This window comes from Saimiri boliviensis, chromosome 4 (genome assembly GCF_048565385.1).
Source record: "Saimiri boliviensis isolate mSaiBol1 chromosome 4, mSaiBol1.pri, whole genome shotgun sequence".
In the NCBI taxonomy this organism is placed as follows: domain Eukaryota; kingdom Metazoa; phylum Chordata; class Mammalia; order Primates; family Cebidae; genus Saimiri; species Saimiri boliviensis.
The window spans coordinates 81090674-81110804 of NC_133452.1; the positions used below are offsets into that span (position 1 = coordinate 81090674).

The 20131-nt window shown below is 40.0% G+C and overlaps 1 protein-coding gene across 2 annotated transcripts in view; it reads left to right on the forward strand.

Moving 5' to 3' along the window:
* The window catches only part of RARS2 (arginyl-tRNA synthetase 2, mitochondrial), an 81462-nt gene that overhangs the window by 45856 nt on the left and 15475 nt on the right, over window positions 1-20131 (forward strand). For both annotated transcript variants that reach the window (XM_003922944.4, XM_074397714.1), the window contains 3 exons: window positions 6958-7034; window positions 18130-18288; window positions 19799-19905. In XM_003922944.4, coding sequence (XP_003922993.1) covers window positions 6958-7034; window positions 18130-18288; window positions 19799-19905 — 343 coding nt within the window. The remainder of the gene's footprint in view (window positions 1-6957; window positions 7035-18129; window positions 18289-19798; window positions 19906-20131) is intronic.

Below are 20131 nucleotides of genomic sequence, written 5' to 3' on the forward strand. Positions count from 1 at the left end.
TCGAAGAACATCTTTATTTCTGCCTTCATTTCATTGTTTATCCAGTCAACATTCAAGAGCAAGTTGTTCAGTTTCCATGAAGCTGTGCGGTTCTGAGTTAGTTTCTGCATTCTGAGTTCTAACTCGATTGCACTGTGGTCTGAGAGACCGTTTGTTATGATTTCTGTTCTTTTGCATTTGCTGAGGAGTGATTTATTGCCAATTATGTGGTCAATTTTAGAGTAGATGTGATGTGGTGCTGAGAAGAATGTATATTCTGTGGATTTGGGGTGGAGAGTTCTGTAAATGTCTATTAGGTTTGCTTGTTCCAGGTCTGTATTCAGGTCCTGGATATCCTTGTTGATTTTCTGTCTGGATGATCTGTCTAATATTGACAATGGGGTGTTAAAGTCTCCCACTATTATTGTGTGGGAGTCCAAGTCTCTTTGTAAGTCATTAAGAACTTGCCTTATGTATGTGGGTGCTCCTGTATTGGGTGCGTATATATTTAGGATCGTTAGCTCTTCTTGTTGCAGTGATCCTTTTACCATTATGTAATGTCCTTCTTTGTCTCTTTTGATCTTTGTTGCTTTAAAGTCTATTTTATCAGAGATGAGAATTGCAACTCCTGCCTTTTTTTGCTCTCCATTTGCTTGGTAGATCTTCCTCCATCCCTTTATTTTGAGCCTTTGTGTATCCTTGCATGTAAGATGGGTTTCCTGGAGACAGCACACTGATGGGTTTTGGCTTTTTATCCAATTTGCCAGTCTGTGTCTTTTGATTGGGGCATTTAGTCCATTGACATTTAGGGATAGTATTGTTATGTGTGAATTTGATACTGTCATTTTGATGCTACCTGGCTGTTTTGTTGGTTAGTTGATGCAGATTCTTGATTGTGTTGATGCTTTTTTACCATTGGGTGTGTTTTTGGAGTGGCTGGTACTGGTTGTTCCTTTATATGTGTAGAGCCTCTTTCAGGAGTTCTTGTAGAGCAGGTTTGGTGGTGATGAAATCTCTGAGTGCTTGCTTGTTCACAAAGGATTTTATTTTTCCTTCACTTATGAAGCTTAGTTTGGCTGGATAGGAGATTCTGGGTTGAAAGTTCTTTTCTTTAAGGATGTTGAATATTGGCCCCCAATCTCTTCTGGCTTGTAGGGTTTCTGCTGAGAGATCTGCTGTGAGTCTAATGGGCTTCCCTTTGTGCGTAACCCGACCTTTCTCTCTGGCTGCCCTTAGCATTTTCTCTTTCATTTCAACCCTGGTGAATCTGACGATTATGTGCCTTGGGGTTGCTCTTCTTGAGGAATATCTTTGTGGTGTTCTCTGTATTTCCTGGATTTGAATATTGGTCTGCCTTGCTAGGTTAGGGAAGTTTTCCTGGATAATATCCTGAAGAGTATTTTCCAGCTTGGATTCATTCTCTTCATCACAGTCAGGTACACCTATCAGACGTAGATTAGGTCTTTTCACATAGTCCCACATTTCTTGAAGATTTTGTTCATTCCTTTTTGTGCTTTTTTCTCTGTTCTTGCCTTCTCTTTTTATTTCATTGAGTTGATCTTCGACCTCTGATATCCTTTCTTCTGCTTGGTCAATTCGGCTGTTGAAGCTTGTGCATGCTTCACAAAGTTCTCGTGTTGCGTTTTTTAGCTCCATCAATTCACTTATACTCCTCTCTATGCTGTCCATTCTCGTCAGCAGTTCGTCCAATCTTTTTTCAAGGTTCCTATTTTCTTTGCGTTGGGTTAGAATATGTTCTTTTAGCTCATTGTAGTTTCTTACTACCCACCTTCTGAAGTCTGATTCTGTCATTTCATCACCCTCCTTCTCCATCCGGTCTGGTTCCCTTGCTGGTGAGGAGTTGTGATCCCTTTTAGGAGGAGAGGTGTTCTGGTTTCGGGAGTTTTCATCCTTTTTGCGCTGGTTTCTTCCCATTTTTGTGGGTTTATCCACCTGTTGTCTGCCTCTGTCCCAGGGAATTGGAGCTTTATGAGTTTCCGTTGCACTACTGCCTTTTTTGATTTTTCTTTCAGGTCTGACCTGCCGGGCTAGCAGCAGGCCTAGCCACTGCCTGCCCGCAGGGGCTTTGCTGAGCTGCTGTGGGCTCCGCCCAGCTGCCCTGAGCTCTTCCCTGTAGTCCTTTTTGTATGGGCATAGTTAGCACTGTCTCGGCAATGGTGGCCCCGCCTCTGTTATGGCGGACTCTCTCTGTTGTGGCAGGTTGCCTCGGCAACGGCGGGTTGCCTCGGCAACGGCAGCCTGCCTCCGTAGTGGTGGAGAGTCTCAGTAATGGCGGAAGCCCCTCCCCCACGGAGCCAGACTGTCCCGGTTCAGCTGTGCTTGGTTTGGAGGGCTCAACCCAGAGGGTTTCCAATTACTGTTTTTGTTTTCCTTGTTGTTGGGGGTGGAGGGGTGGGACCAACCAAGCCTGATCACCTGGCTCCCTGACTCAGAGTCTTTTCTTTTTTTTTTTTTTTTTTTTTTTTTTTGAGACGGAGTTTCGCTCTTGTTACCCAGGCTGGAGTGCAATGGCGCGATCTCGGCTCACCGCAACCTCCGCCTCCTGGGTTCAGGCAATTCTCCTTCCTCAGCCTCCTGAGTAGCTGGGAGTCTTTTCTTTTAAGTTGAACGACCGCGCGTTCGGGTCGCCTGCTGAAAAGGCGCCGGGATCTCCCGCGCTGCGACGAGTCGGCTCGAACTGCGGCGCCGGCTCCTGGCGGATTTTTTGCCTAGGAATCTCCTGGCCTGACTCGCTATTTCAGATGAATGGGCAACTCTGCCATCTCAGGGCTCTGCTCGCCAGCTAAGAGGGCTCCCAGACCAGTGGCTTTTGTACGGAGAACGGCAGCAACAGGGAGTGGTCACCGCAGCCGCGCGGGCGGAGTCAGCCCCACAGGGGCCAAAACAGCCGCACAGGCTAGGACTGCGACGCTGGCAACCCCTCTGCCTGGGTATCTCCTGGTCTGTGGGCAATAAGAGTTCGTCTGGAAATGCGGCGTCCACTCACCCTCTGCACCTTCACTGGGAGCTGAAGTCCTGAGCTGTTCTTAGGCGGCCATCTTCCCAGCATTCCCGTAAAATTTAATTTTTAAAAACTTTTATCTTCTGTACAGAATATAGGCAGAAGCCCATTGGATGAAGTAGTAAGTCCTACCTTTTTTTTTTTTTTTTCTAATGGCTCTTTTGCATAAAATCTTCTATTTACTTGAGTAATTCTCACCCCACAAGTTACCTTTGGGAAGGGTAACGTCACACATTCAGAGAAGACCTGGGCTAAGCATGGTGTTTCACTCCTGTAATGCCAACGCTTTGGGAGGTTGAGGCAGGTGGATCACTTGAGCCCAGTAGTAGGAGACCGGCCTGAGCAACATGGCGAAACTCTGTCTTTACAAAATACAAAAAAATTAGCCAGAAATGGTGGCATGCCCTTATAGTCCTAGATACTCAGAAGGCTGAGGTAAGAGGATCCTGTTAGCCCAGGAGGTCAAGGCTGCAGTGAGCCATGATCACACCACTGCACTCCAGCATAGGTGACAGAGCGGGACCCTGTCTCAAAAAAAAATCCGGAGTAAGACCTGATATATGGGCTTTTGTGGTTTTAATAAAGAGAAATTGCCTGCTTTTATTAGTTAAATATAGAAGCGAGTATATACCCTTCTCAACCACAGCCCTGCCATTTTTAAATCTGAAGACATCCAGCCTCCCTGGGCCATCCTACATGAAGTAGGATTCACTATTATATCATAGCCTGTGGCCCAGAAGATAAACAAAGAATAATACTTTGGCTTCCCCTTTAACTGTATGGTGAAGGGTAGGAGTAGGGTGGGGAAAGTCCAAAAGGAAAAGAGAGGAGATCAAACAGTTAAGTGCCACAAATTATCTCTCATCTAATGAGTTTGCTCAGAACCATTCCTAACTCATGTAAACCAGTCATCAAGAGAAAAAGAGAGGAGTGAGATCCAGACTGTTAAGTACCACAAATTATCTCCCATATAATGAGTTTACTCAGAACCATTCCTAACTCATGTAAACCAGTCATCAAGGTATGAGAGAGCAAGATCAATGAAGTTGTTACGGTGGTGAAGAACAGGGTAACATGTGAAATACAAACCTTAAAAAAATCTCTTGTGTTACCCCCATGTGTATTTCAAGAAACAGCTCTAGTATCACTTCTATAAAGCATTCTCTGACACACAAACACACCCTTGCCGATCTTCTCACATTACCAATTTCCTAGTATCCAGCTCTACTCAAATATGGTAAGGCTCCTGTCTTATATTCTTATTTGTGTGCTTCTCTACCCTACTAAGCATGTTCCTTGAAGGTGTGGACTTACTTTTATATCTACAATGCTTGGCACATAAGAGGCACTCCAAGAAGAGTAGATCTTGAACCTGTTAACAGTACTCTTACTATTCACTGTGGAAGAATCAGAATACATGGGCTGCATGTATTCTGATGATTCAAAATCAACCTGTAGTTTACAACAGCTGGTAGTCAGAGGCCTAGGCCCTAGGCTCCACAGTCAGATTTAATAGATGGCATTGCTTTTTATTAGTTTGACCGATTTAGACATTTCACCGACATTAGCAAATATATGATTAGGGTATTCATTAAATTTTAGCTGCATGATTTCATTATAGCAGTTTTTTCTCTAAAGGACTGCTATGGTTAATGATCTGTCAACATTTCCATTATAATCATCATTGTAAAGAATCATAATTTTGCTGTTTCAGCGATCCCTATTTGAAAGTCGGCAGTTTCTAAGCACAGAATTAGGTTTTGAAAATGTATTAGGCTGAATGTTAAATGGAATTGGCCTTTACTTTTCTCATTTTTGTGTTTTGGAACACTGAGGATCTTTCCACACTCTGCTCCCAGTACCCTGAATCATAATCACATTTGCTCTTGCTTGAAAGTGAATAGAGCTTAAATCATCCTTCCTGTTCCTAAGTTCCAGAGTATTGTATATTCCTGTGCCCTGTGTTCAGTCACATCCCACTTACTACTGAGCCTTGTATAGAAAAATGTGTATCAGTAAACCCTTTTAGATCTGAAACTTGGTAGTTGATATAATTATAGAAGTAAATTGTTATTGTTGTTGTTTTTCTTTCCAAGATGGAGTCTCGCTCTGTCGCCCATGCTGGCATGCAGTGGTGCGATCTCAGCTCACTGCAACCTCTGTCTCCCGGGTTCAAGTCATTATCCTGCTTCAGCCTCCTCAGTAGCTGGGATCACAGGCATGCACCAATATGCCCAGCTAATTTTGTACTTTTAGTAGAGACAGGGTTTCACTGTGTTGGCCAGGCTGGTCTCAAACTCCTGACCTCAAGTGATCCTCTCACCTCAGTCTTCCAAAGTGCGGGGATTACAGGCATGAGCCACCATGTCTAGCCAGTAATTTTTTTTTTTTTTTTTTGAGACGGAGTCTTACTCTGTTTCGAGGCTGGAGTGCAGTCACGGGATCTTGGCTCGCTGCAACCTCTGACTCCCTGGTTCAAGTGATTCTCCTGCCTCAGCCTCCCAGGTAGCTGGGATTATAGGCATGTGCCACCATGCCCAGCTAATTTTTGTATTTTTAGTAGAGACAGGGTCTCACCATGTTGGCCAGGATGGTCTCGAGCTCCTGACCTTGTGATCCCCCTGCCTTGGCCTCCCAAAGTGCTGGGATTATAGGCATGAGCCACTGCACCTGGCTAATAAAATTAATACTGCTTTTGACCCAGGCTGCATGTATTTTTTCAAATGGAAATTATGATCATCTTTATGCAGAATACTTGAAGAGTCTATATACTCCCAGACTGTACCAGGAATTTTAATTTGTAGTTTACAAGCCTTAGTTTTTGTTTTGTTGTTGTTGTTGTTGTTAATAGGTTTAAATTAACACTATCCCTGAACTCTGAATTTATCATCAAAGACTAAAAAATTTTACGTGGTCAAATTAAGGAATTTTGTTGCTTGGCTACCTTGAACCTGAGAAATAGTCAAGGATGTTCCAAGTTTTACCTTTTACTGTTTTCCTCCAATTATTTGTTTAAGAACTAATATAACAACAAAACCATTGCTGTCTTTGCATTAATACCTACAAGTTTAAAAAGAAAGTTTGAAATCACTTTCCATCAATTTTTTAAATAAATTTTGAGTGCCTAGGGACTAGCATTATGATGTCACTTCAACAGAGTAGCTGCTTAATAAATGTTTAGTTTTTAACATCTACTAGGGAGGTGTTCAGCACTGTTAGTACAAAGATAAATTAGTCCTAGAGTCTACCTTTGATGTGCTCATAACCTGTTAGTTTCTATGAGCTTAATTTCAGTGATCTATTTAGTATGTTGAATTCATGGTTAAATATATTGAATATGACTTGTGTCAGTTTATGGGGTCATAGAAGATAAAAGTGTATTCTGTAATAGTTCTCAAGATACGGCTGGGCGCGGTGTAATCCTAGCACTTTGGGAGGCTTAGGTGGGTGGATCGCCTGAGGTCAGGAATTCGAGATCAGCCTGGCCAACATGACAAAACCTCATCTCTGAAAAAAAAATAGTTCTCAGGATACGTAATTATAACAGGTTTTGTTGTTGTTGTTGTTGTTGTTGTTTTTGAGACAAAGTTTCACTCTTGTTGCGCAGGCTGGAATGCAATGGCTTGATCTCGGCTTACTGCAACCTCCGCCTCCCAGGTTCAAGCCATTTTCCTGCCTCAGCCTCCCAAGTAGCTGGGATTACAGGCATGTGCCACCATGCCCAGCTAACTTTTTTATATTTTTAGTGGAGACGGGGTTTCTCCATGTTAGTCAGGCTGGTCTCGAACTCCCGACCTCAGGTGATCCGCCCACCTCGGCCTCCCAGAGTATTGGGATTACAGGCGTGAGCCACTGCGCCTGGCCAGGTTGCTTTTTATGGAATTATGCCTATTTTCTGTCATGGCGTTTCTCTATTGTTCAACTTTATCATTTTTATTTACGGATTATCATGGTAGGTCTTCTGGGAACTGGCTTCCAACTATTTGGCTATGAAGAAAAACTGCAGTCCAATCCTTTACAGCATCTCTTTGAAGTAAGTTGGCAATAAGACATTTCAAATTGTTTTCAAAATTCTATGCAGCTTGGTAACATAGTTTTAATCCCAAAGGTTATTTATTTATTTATTTATTTAGAGACAGGGTCTGGTTCTGTTACCAAGGCTGCAGTGCAGTGACACAATCTCAGCTCCCTGTAGCTTCTGCCTCCTAGGTTCAAGCGATTCTCATGCCTCAGCCTCCCAATTATTTGGGACTACAGGCGTGTGCCACCATACCCAGTATGTTTTTGTATTTTTAGTAGAGATGGGGTTTCGCCATGTTGGCCAGGCTGATCTTGAACTCCTGACCTCAGGTAATCCACCCACCTTTGCCTCCCAAAATGCTGGGATTATAGGAATGAGTCACCGCACCAACCTCCAGAGGTTTAAAAAATACGTTCTGTAAAACGGGAACCAAAACTTAATTGAAATTGTTGCTTTTGGCTGGTCACAGTGACTCACACCTGCATCCCAGCACTTTGGGAAGCCAAGGCAGAAGGATTGCTTGACACCAGGAGTTCAAGACCATTTTGGGCAACATAGTGAGACCCAGCCTCCATGAATTAATAAAATAGTAGCCAGGCACGGTTCCTGTGCCTGTGGTCCTGGTTACTTGGGAGACTGAGGCAGAAGGATTGCTTGACCCCGGGAGTTCAAGGCTACAGTGAACTGTGGTCACGATATGCACTACAGCCTGGGCAACAGAGCAAGACCCTGTCTCAGAAAGAAAGAAAATATTGCACTTATATTACTAGGTTATTCTTTTTGGTTCCTAATCTGAGATTTTTTTCAATGCTATTTTAGTTGATTTGGGACAGTATTTCTTCAGGTGTAGAATCTTTTTAGAATAAACATGGAAGATAATGATTCAACACAAATTTCTCAATTTTCTGTCAGTTAATATGTACTGCAGCTTTTTTCATGGTAATAACTATATATCAATTAGACTTGAAAAGTATGAATATTTTTGTTCTTTTTCTGGTGTGGGGCATGGCATGTGTATTTCTCTCTGAAATTGTGTGTGCTTTTTCCATTTATATCTTTCACCTCATTTTCCGGGCTTTTGTTCAGTGTGAATGCTCATCTACTCGATTTCACTTAGTCCCTTGGGTACTTTGCTGCTTTATCTTCAGTTCTTCCTGAAGTTTATTAATAAAGCCCTTCCTGTCCAAACAATCTCCAGGGATGTGTTTCCCTTCATTGTCCCTGTTGTTATCTCTGCTGTTGTCTGGGCCTCACAATGGAAATACAGATACGTTGTCAGCCATGTTGGTGACAGATCAGAGGATCAAACTAAAGATGTTCTACCTATGTTTGAGAAAGAGCACTTGTGAAAATAATGCTTGACTTCTCCAGCTAAAGCCACGGTGTGCTTCATCGTTTTCCTTTCTGTTACATGATTTTCCCCTGCAGCTTGCTTTGCAGTTAAATTGAACAAAAACATATTCTAGTTCTAAAAGGCCTTCAAAGGTTTGCCATTTTTTCCTGAGTCCATGCCTTTACTGCACTCTAAAATGACTGCATTTTGATTTTTCATGTTAACCAAAAGATTTCATCTCTTTCCCATTAAGAGTTTTATTGATAGGAATTTAAAAATTAATAATTCTTTATGGTTGTCTATAAGTAAAGCATGTTCCCTTAGTGCCTGGAGTTTTTACTATATTTATTTATTTATTTTTACATTTGAGTAATGTTACCTCAAGCTTAACAACCTTCATGAGGTCCAGGCCCACATAGACACCCTATGATACCAAAAATACAAATACCTGCTTGGAGACCTTGTATCATTGATTGCAGCATAGAGTGCAGCATGACATGTGAGAGTTATTTTTTTAATGTTATATTTCTTCTGCCCCACTTCAAAAGTTTTTATGTAATTCTGCAAATAGTAAACTTTTGTTTTCTATGACATTGTATTTTTATCTTTTAATATGTCTATATTTTTAAGACAGGGTCTATTCTGTTGCCCAGCCTGAAGTATAGTGACACAGTCACAGCTCACTGCAGCCTTGACCTCCGAGGCTCAGATGATTCTCCCACCTCAGCAACCCAAGTAGCTGTGATTGCAGGCGCACACCAGCACACCCAACTAATTTTGTTATTATTTGCAGAGACAGGGTCTCCCTGTGTTGCCCAGCTGGTCTTGAACTCCTAGGCTCAAGCAGTCTTCCACCTCAACCTCCCAAAGTGCTGGGATTATAGGTGTGAGCTATCATACCCAGCCTATTTTTTAAATTGCGATAGTGTCTTGCTGTGTTGTCCAGGCCAGTCTCAAACTCCTGGCTTCAGTTGATCCTCCCACCTCAACCTTCCAAAGTATTGGGATTACAGATGTGAGCCACTGTGCCTGGCCAAATGTAGGTATAGGTTTTCCAGGGTTTTTGTGGAGGTGAAGTCTCACTGTGTTGCCGAGGCTGTACAATATTTTAAATATTTCAGTAAAATCTGTTTTCAAGTTCCATGGAAACCTAAGCATGTATTTCTTTCTATGTAGTTTAATATAATTTCCTGCCTTTAGAGACTCAAAAATAGTGGGCTGGGCATGGTGGATTACACCTGTAGTCCCAGCACTTTGGGAGGTCAAGGCAGGTAAATCATCTGAGGTCAGGAGTTCAAGACCAGCTCAACCAACATGGAGAAACCCTGTCTCTACTAAAAATACAGAATGAGCTGAGCATGGTGGTGCATGCCTGTAATCCCAGCTACTCGGGAGGCTGAGACAGGAGAATTGCTTGAATCTGAGAGGCAGAGGTTGCAGTGAGCCAAGATCGCACCATTGCACTCCAACCTGTGCAGCAAGAACAAAACTCCATTTCAAAAAAAAAAAACTGGAAGGTCAACATCTATGTTAGAGGTTGTTTACTGGTGGGTACACATAAGGAAGGAATAAGGTCAACAGGGTACTTCTATGAATAATTAAAAAGTTGAATAATAATGGTGTTGTTTTCATTAGTATTCTTTTGCCCAATAGACTCACCAGCTACTGCATTTAAAGATAAAAGAAGGCAAGTCAGATACATGCACTTTGCTATTTGTAGTAGAAAACAAGACCATCAGAGTACTCACTTGTTCTTTTCCTTCCTTTGTAGGACAGAAAACATTCAAAGCCTAAAATGGCAGCCTCCAGGTTTATTATATCTTTATGCTAATTTTATAGACTCTGTTTGCATTTTAAAATTACATTTGCTACTTTGGATTACTTTCAAAAAAACTGTTAGCATAAGTGAGGAATTTTTTGTTAACTTTAAGCAAATATTAATAAATGATGTTACTCTGCTCCTAAAAGAAAATCTGAAAGTCAACAACTGAATTTATTTACTAACTGAAAGATGCCTTTGCATGCCCTGCAGTGTCCCAGACAGCTTAGGTGGTAATACAGACTCTCTGCCCCATTGTTATTTCTGGTAACCAGAATAGGTGACCAGAAAGTCAGCTATAGTGATCCTAAGCTTGGAAAGTGTTTGGTTTATTGGTAAATAATATTGGCTGATTTCCTGGAAGAAAAACTTTAAGATGATCTGTATTTACTCTTTCTTATTTGTGAAAATCCGTTTTCTCAAAACTTTGGTCGGACACTTGTTTTTTTTTTTCTTTATCAAGCTGTAGTTAGCATTGAGCTCTTTGAGAGGAAGAATGATGTTTTCTTTATCTTCCTTATCCACAAACTTAAATACTATGACTTGGAGTAAATGTCTGAATGAATTTGTTCTTATAGTTCTTTCGTTCCCTTCTCTAATTATATTTAAATTGTGGAATATAAAATGTATTGTTTGTCCAGGAAATAATTAACTGTTGTAGAATACACTAATTACCATTTGTCAGAATTTAACTTAGTTTGTTAACACAGTTTACTACAGAGGAAACCAAGGGCCAAACCCTGGATTCTGGCACAGGTATGCTGGCTCTTGAGTGTTCTATGGAGTGAATGCCCCCACACCTGCACTGTAGAATGCCTTTATGAGCCATTGATTTCCACTGGTTTAATTGTGTACCTAGCATTTTTGTTTCTTTCATCCCCTGAGTTGCTATACCAGGTATACAATTAGTAGTTTCGTTCTAGCACTTTCAACCTTCTGGCATATTTGTTTTAAATTTGGCTTAGGCCATCCAGTAGCAGATTTTATGTCCTGCCCTCCTTTAAATTGTACTGTGATTAGTATTCTCTAAATTATACTATAATCAGTATCAGTATATTAAGTTTCTCAGCCAGGTTGGAAATGATATTATTTGATAATTTCAGAATTTCTTTGATGAAAATATATAACACCCACAGTCATTTACTGCATTTCCGTTTTGGTGCATATGCTTTACTACTGGTTTTTCTCTGTACCTAATAGCATTCTTTTCCCATGACATCTGGTTGTTTTGTACATGGACTTAGGACTTTTGTTGGACAGCATTTGAAATTTTTTCTTTAATTATTCTATTTTTTTGGGGGGGTCACAAAACAGGGAAGTAGTTTGGTTATAGTTCCCTCTTCCCTTGTGAATTGGCTGTTAAATAGCTAATATATTTTTTACTTAGAATTCATGTTAAGTCATTCAGGAAAACATTTGCAGTAAGCTTTGGACAATATATTAAAAAAAAAAACCTTTCCACTTATATTGAAAAGTAATTTTTTTTTTCCATGACAGAGTCTTGCTCTGTCACCCAGCTTGGAATGCAGTGACATGATCTTGGCTCATTGCAACCTCCACCTTCCAGGTTCAGGTGATTCTCCTGCCTTAGCCTCCCAAGTAGCTGGGATTACAGGTGTGTGCCACCACACCCAGCTAATTTTTTGGTATTTTTGGCCAGAAACAGGGTTTCATCATGTTGGTCAGGCTGGTTTCAAACTCCTGACCTTGTGATCTGCCCACCTTGGCCTCCCGAAATGCTGAGATTACAGACGTGAGCTACTGTGCCCAGCCAAAAAGTAATTTCTTATGGTAAAAGTTAACAAGTATTAAATCTGAATAATGGATATGCGGGTGTCATTTACTTTTACCTATTTTAATAATACTTTTAAAAGTAACTTTTTAGGCTTTCTTCTAGATTTAAACTATTTGAATAGACCTTAATATCTAAAACAGTATTTCTAAGCATATATAACCACTTTTTTTTGCTACAGAAGGTTTTATTAATAGAACTTGACTCATTGCATATTGCCTATTAATATGGATTTTGTAACCACAGACAATGAAATATAAGGGCAGCCTTTCATAAGAGATAAATATCATATCAATAAAGTATGCATTAGCCTGTATCCTAGCACTGATATTTTAAAAAGTTATGTAGGCTGGGTGCAATGGCTCACTCCTGTAATCCTATCACTTTGGGAGGCTGATGCATGTAGACTGCCTGAGCTCAGGAGTTTGAGACCAGCCTGGGCAACATGGCAAAACCCCATCTCTACTTTAAAAAAAAAAAAAAAAAAAAAAAAAATTAGCTGGGTGTGGTGGTGTGTGCCTGTAATCCCAGCTACTTGGGAGGCTGAGGCATGAGAATCACTTGAACCCAGGAGGCAGAGGTTGCAGTGAGCCAAGATCATGCCACTGCACTTCAGCCTGAGTGACAGAGCGAGACTCTGTCTCTCAAAAAACAAAAATTTAAAAAGGTACATAACACAGATAGTATAAATTTTTTCTTAACTTCAAAATGACCTCCAAAGGTTCTATTTCAGTATTTCTACCTTGCCCCTTCTAAAAGGATTTAAGGTAATTACAGTGATGAGTGTTTAATGAAAGAAAAATAGAAAGTCAGGGGTTAATATATTACTAGGTAATATTATATAATAGCTTTGACTCTGAGCTTTCCATATCAGAAGGCAAAACGTATTTTAAAAAATAGGACAAGATCAAAGCACCAATTTAATGAGTGATACTGTTTACTTGCTCTCATTTTTAAAAACATGGAAGTAGTATCTATTCCTCAAGAGACAATGTTTTTCCTAACTTTAGAGTCACCAATTTCTCAACTTTAAATAAATAATTCAAGACTAAATCAATTCTTGTCATATGTAGGGATATTTATGCAGGTGAAGTCTTTATTTTATGAAAATTACATTCAAAATTTCATCATTGGATAGGTTACATTTCTTTTTTCCAGGGAATGCTATTGTTATGGCTAGTATGAATTTTGCTCCTCTATGATATTTATATGTAAGAAATAGTTCTTATAAGTGTAAGAAAATCTGATTTCAGCCATCACTTTTGAGAGTGGTAAGAGTCAGTGTAAGCCATTGTTAAGGATTTCCCACTTCCCAAATCACACAAAGTCCCCAGGCTCTTATGTGCTTCCTAGGACAGTCCTAGAGGATTCTTCTTGTCTTCAGTGCACACTGGTCTTTTATATGTTTAGTATCCCCGCCTACATGATGGTTGGAGGCATGCACCTCTTCTTGTTGGACCGACATCAGCTGGTGGTCCTTTCCCTGTCCACTGGCCTGGAGACCAGGTCGCTATGTAGACACACCATGAACCATTTCCCACGGAGGGTCTGCGCCACCCCAGGGGCTTGTTACCTTCTTCTCCTCCTGGAAATCTTCCCCATCTCCTCCCCAATCCAGGTAATTCTCCTTTCCTCTATCCTAGCAGTTTCTCCACTTGGCCATTGCTCCTTGCTGTCCCTTCCGAACACTGCTTGCCTTTCTACCATCTCTGCTTGTTTGGGACAATACTACAGTGTCTTATTGTCCTCTTAGTCTTCCTCTTAGAATGAGTTTTGAAATACCTAGCAAGGACATAGTACACGTTAATAGCTCAGTAAATATCTGACACCATTGAAATGTGCAAAAAATACTTTTTTCAGCATGAGAAATGTTAACATTTATTACGTGCTAGTGTGTGGTGATCTAGGAGGAGTTAATAATTATCATCCCTGAATAAAGATGTAAAATATCATGAATATGGTTATGTATGTACACAGAGTAAAAAGAGGAGATTCCAAATATTAAAAGATGAATAGAAGGTGAAATACAGTTATATGCTACAAATAATGTATTCAGGAGGAGAAATTTGATAACTCATGAATTAGCTCAAATTAGTTGTTTTTTTTTAACCTACCGCATTTTAGCTTTATTGTTAACTGTTTGCAGTATTGATATGTTCAGTTTTAATTATATAAACTCATTTGAATGTCTTTAATTTTTCATTTAATATTAGGAATCAACTAGCAGTTCTCTAAGAAATTTCTGATCAAGGCATGAAACAACATTAAACAATGAAGTTGTTCAAATTATAATCATTAATATTTTTACATCTTCTTTTCTAAACAATGAGGTAAAAATTCAGTGCATTTTAAGATAGATGACATAAATATATGATAAAAGGGTCTTTGGTTTCTAAGATTTGCTAACCATCCTTGGCAGTTATTCTCAATATTTCTAAGACAGGCATGGCTAGAAGTGGGGTTAGAGCCCCACAGTAAAGGGTTAAACTCAGCCGATGTGGCTAATGATATTCTAGGATCAAGTTTAAAGGCATAAGAAAGGCTTATCCTACTGCTTTTAATTTCATGCTTAGTTCTTTATATTTGGGCAGATCAGCCCAAGAGCTTACTATAATTATCTCAGTTGAATTCAAAATAAAATATTATGCTTTTTGACAGGCCCAACATCTAGAAATAGTGGAAAGGGAATGTTAATATTTCTTTAAAGAAGTCTAAGACATTTAGTTTATTCCCTAATGGAAACACAACTGTGTGTGTGTTTTTTTTCTTTTAAAAGAAAAATTGTGTTTCCATCCTCAAAAACTTTGCTAAGCCATGCTTCTTATTATCAAACCCAAATTTAAAATTGCCTTTTTATTTCTTTATGTCTAAATCTAGCCTTAAGGGAAGATATCTTCAAAATGCATCCTTTCCAAGGGTAGAAAAGGTTCATGGTAACTGTATAGTTTTATGTTATGCATTTACAAGTATATTGGGAAGTGCTTATTAAAGTTCTTCTGTTTGATAGTGTCAGTTTAGTTTCACTAATGTTTGTTTTATAACTACATATTGCAGAAACACTCAGAATATTCACATGTTAAGAAGGGCTTTTTATTTTGTATTCTATTTTTTTAAGAAAGAGAAGATTCTGGTGAAGTTTTTTGTAAAATAGTCATATCTCTATTTTGAATGCATAGTAGATTTTTAAATGTTTGGCTATTTGAGTTTAAAGTCCTAGATTTAAAAACAAAAAACTTCACCCTGCAGAAAGGCTTTATGGCGGGCGGGGTGGGGCAGGGGGTGGGGGGCTGGGGTTTGGAGAAGTCTTTTGTGAAAATAAGGACATTTTGCATATGCTTACTTAAACTTGTGTACACATGTGCATATGTGTGAGAGATAGAATAAAAAACCGTTTGTGAATATGTATTTATGTTTTTAACATCTGTAAGCTCGGCTGTTAAGCAGCTGTCAATGGCTGGGTCATTCAAAAGTCAAGAAGTCTGCAGTTTACTATCTTACCTCTTTGTTTTCCCACACCTTACCAAAATCTTCTTTGTTTTCTAACTGGCATTGTACATATTATTCTGGACTTACTAATAGGACTACATAGACATCCGGTTTTTTTTGTTTTTTTTTTTTTTTTTGAGACGGAGTTTCGCTCTTGTTACCCATGCTGGAGTGCAATGGCGCAATCTCGGCTCACCGCAACCTCCGCCTCCTGGGCTCAGGCAATTCTCCTGCCTCCGCCTCCTGAGTAGCTGGGATTACAGGCACGCACCACCACGCCCAGCTAATTTTTTGTATTTTTAGTAGAGACGGTATTTCACCATGTTGACAAGGATAGTCTCGATATCTTGACCTCGTGATCCACCTGCCTCAGCCTCCCAAAGTGCTGGGATTACAGGCGTGAGCCACCGCACCCGGCGACATCAGTTTTTTTATGTGTCAAGTATCCCAAGATCACCCCTTCCCACCCCAATTCAGTGATTTGTTCGGAGGACTCACAGAACTCAGCATAGTCCTACTTGTAGCTATGATTTATTACAGTGAAAGCATACAAAGCAAAATCAGCAGAGGGAAAAGGCACGTATGTGGTAAAGTCCAGAGGAAACCAGACTTTCCAGACTTCCAGATTTTCCCAGTGGAGTCACACAGGGTGCACATAATATGTCCAGCAGCAAATTATGAGAATACCTGTGAAATGTCCACTGGCAAAGTTCATTAGATACCCCATGTCCAAAGTTTTTGTTGAGAGCTGGTCTTGTAGGTAGCCTCTGCTTAGAATGTACTAAATCCCAAACTCCCAGAAGGAAAGCGTAGGTGCAGCCTAGGCCGTATTGTTTGCACACACAGTTTAGGCACAGCGGCCACTTTTTTTTTTTTTTTTTTTTTTTTTTTGAGACGGAGTTTCGCTCTTGTTACCCAGGCTGGAGTGCAATGGCACGATCTCGGCTCACCGCAGCCTCCGCCTCCTGGGTTCAGGCAATTCTCCTGCCTCAGCCTCCTGAGTAGCTGGGATTACAGGCACGCACCACCATGCCTAGCTAATTTTTTGTATTTTTAGTAGAGACGGGGTTTCACCATGTTGACCAGGATGGTCTCGATCTCTTGACCTCGTGATCCACCCGCCTCGGCCTCCCAAAGTGCTGGGATTACAGGCTTGAGCCACCGCGCCCGGCCCAGCGACCACTTTTATCAGTTAAGTTGGTGGAAACATTTCCAAAAATCTAAGTTAATAGTTGCCAGCCAGTAATCAACCTTGTAAGCAAAATATTCTAATATAACAGTACAAGGCCTGCTATGTTAACTCTTTTCTGGGGGGTGGGGAACAAAAGGTAATTTTAACCTTTCTTTAGCAGTATTTATTTCTTTAAGTCTATCGTTCCAGTAATTAACATAAACCATTTGTGAAAGCTGAAACATTTTTACCTTGAGAGATGTTTAATGCCCTGTCCCATTTGCTGGTAATATCTAGTGGGTATAAGCCAGTGTGTCCTCCAGCAATAAAATCATTTTTTCTATCCATATACTGCTGTCCTGATATTTTGATAATAGCACTATAAGAGTTTAGAAGCCTTATTTTTTCATAGTTTATTGACCAATTTTTATTGCTTTCATGAGACTGTAATAGCTTTCTGGAAATAATGTGATAGTAAAGTTATTGATGTTTCAACCTGCAAGTGAGTTATAATTTGTAAATAAAATGTTTGGATTCCATATGTATAACTTCAGTACTACTTGAACTATAATATTAATATTTCAATGTCATTTATTAACATATTTTAGAGACTGGAAAATGATTGAAACTACATTGGAAACACAAATTTATAGAGCTAGAAGAGTATATCTGAGCCCTTAATAAGCCATTGACTTCATGCTAGTCCTTGGCTGGGTATGGAACTAAAGTAGCTAAGACAGGTGGTGCAAAATAAAACTCCAGAGTGGGTGCTCCATACAGTTTTTAAGATACTAAGTTTAGAGCATAATTATACCAACTATCCAAAAGCTGTCTTTTTTTTTTAACCAATATTACCTATTTTACTGGTCTTTACACAGTAAGCTGTTTAGAACACAGTTTAAAAATCTTTCATAAAAGCAAATGCTAAATCATCCTTTGGCTGTTTCTTTGCCAGATTGCGCCATCTTACTTTATTCAGCCTTTCTCAGTGAAGTTACAGGATAATAATTTGGCCTGTTGGGGTGTGGGGGAACAAAACAACGTAGAAATACCAGCTTAGTGATTTTTTTTTTTTTTGGTTTGAGGCAGAGTTTACTCTTGTTGCCCAGGCTGGAATGCAATGGCCCAGTCTGCAACCATCACTTCCCGTGCTCAAGCAGTTCTCCTGCCTTAGCCTCCTAAGTAGCTGAGATTATAGGCATGCACCACTGTGCCTGGCTAATTTTGTGTTTTTTAGTAGAGACAGGGTTTCTCCATGTTGGTCAGGCTGGTCTCAAACTCCCAACCTCAGGTGGTCAGCCCACCTCAGCCTCTCAAAGTGCTGGGATTACAGGCGTGAGCCACCAAGCCCAACCAACAGCTTAGTCTTAAATAGGTGTTCTTACCCTGGGGGTCTGTGTTAAATTAAATGAGAATTCTGAACATGTGCTTTTTTTGCTTTATTTCCGTATTAGAGATAACAGTGACTGGTAACATACTTTATTTAATGTACTATTGTACTTTTAGGTTTATGTACAAGTTAATAAAGAAGCAGCAGATGATAAAAGTGTAGCAAAGTCGGCACAGGAGTTCTTCCAGCGATTGGAACTGGGCGATGTGCAAGCACTTTCACTGTGGCAAAAATTCCGGGACTTGAGCATTGAAGAGTACATTCGGATTTACAAGGTACTGGTTGACTCTCCCTTCTGCTTTTTCAGGATACGTTGCAGCTCTTGGCTGTTACCTGCATAGTAAAGTTACTTGTTAAGCTTGTATTTTAAAAATAAATTTGTACATGAATTTAAAATTAGGACTCAAATTTTGTTTTTTGGTCTGAAAGAACTGCAAAATAATCCTGAAGCAGTATCAGCTTGTATACTCATACTTCATTTTTATCTGGGTTTTCTTTTCCAGCATTTGTTCACTTTTTCATATTTATTTTTTGTTCTTACACTTCCTTAAGCTGATATATGATGGTTAATAAATGGATTCATTTAATAAACATTTGGTAGGTAGGGGATAACAGTGAATAGAAGAGGAAAACTCTTGCTCTTATGGACCTTACATTCTAGCCTAGAGACAGAGCACAAACTGAACAAATTAAAGATAAAGCAAGAAACAAGCAACTATGTTTTTATTAGATGGTGCTAGATGCTAGCTGGGGAGATCAGGTATGCGGTCTGTAGGTGGAATGAGGAGAGTTTTATAAAGAAGCCCATGTGACTGGAGTAAGTAAGCAAGATGAATGACAGGAGAGGGTTGAAGAGCTAGTAGCATATGGGGCATACTTCTAAAATTTCTTTAGGGCTGTCCAGTGCTTTTTGTGGTGATAGGAATGTTCTGTGTCTATGGTCATCTTCTTCAGTAGCCACCACCCACATGTGGCTTGAAGTGTAAATAGTGTGACAGAGGAACTAAATTCATTATTTCACTTAATTCCAGTTTAACAGTTTAGATTGTCAACTTGTGCCTAGTGATTACCATATTGCACAGCACAGTACCATTGTGAGTACTTGACTGGTATTGTGGAAGCTATTAGGAGGTTTGAGCAAAGGAGTGATTTTGTTGTTGTTTTATCTTCCCCCTGTGGTATTTCAGGAGATACTTTTTTAAAACAAAAATAGACAAGTCCTTGCCATCTTGCCCAGGCTGGTCTTGAACTCCTGGGCGCAAGTGATTCTCCTTTCTCAGCCTCCCAAAGGGCTGGGATTATGGGCATGAACCACCACACCCAGCCCTTGATTTAATTTCTTTCTTTTTTCTTTTTTTTTTTTTTTTTTTTTTTTTTTTGAGCCAGAGTCTTGCTCTGTCGCCTAGGCTGGAGTGTAGTGGCACAATCTCAGCTGACTGCAACCTCTGCTGCCCAGATTCAAGTGATTCCCCTACCTCAGCCTCCTGAGTAGCTGGAACTACAGGTGGATGCCACCACCCCTGGCTAATTTTTTGGAATTTTTTTTTAACTAGAGACAGGGTTTCACCATGTCGGCCAGGATGATCTCGACCTCCTGACCTCGTGATCTGCCCATCTCGGCCTCCCAAAGTGCTGGGATTACAGGGGTGAGATACCTCACCCAGCCCGGTTTAATTTTTATTGTGTTCATGTTTGTGACAGGTGGTAGAGCATCCTTAATTTTGCCTTAGGGTAAGAATAGGAAATTGAATTAACATTTGTTTGTCTTTTTCTGAACTCTTTTAGCGTCTGGGAATATATTTTGATGAATATTCAGGAGAATCATTTTATCGTGAAAAATCCCAAGAAGTCTTAAAGTTGCTGGAGAGTAAAGGACTCCTACTGAAAACAATGTATGATCAGGTTACTATTCTTTAGTAAAATTATTTGTTCTTTGAAATTGTTATTGACGTATCCTTTCAGTAAGGACAACAGAATGCAGTGCGCAGCTTTCTTGACATTTTTCACAGTGCTTTTTCCTGTTCAAAGTATTTCCCACATTTTGTATTTTGCTGCCATAGCAAAAGCTGTTAAGGTTTAGAGAAAGGCTGTTACTTGTTTTTTATAAGGCTGGGAACT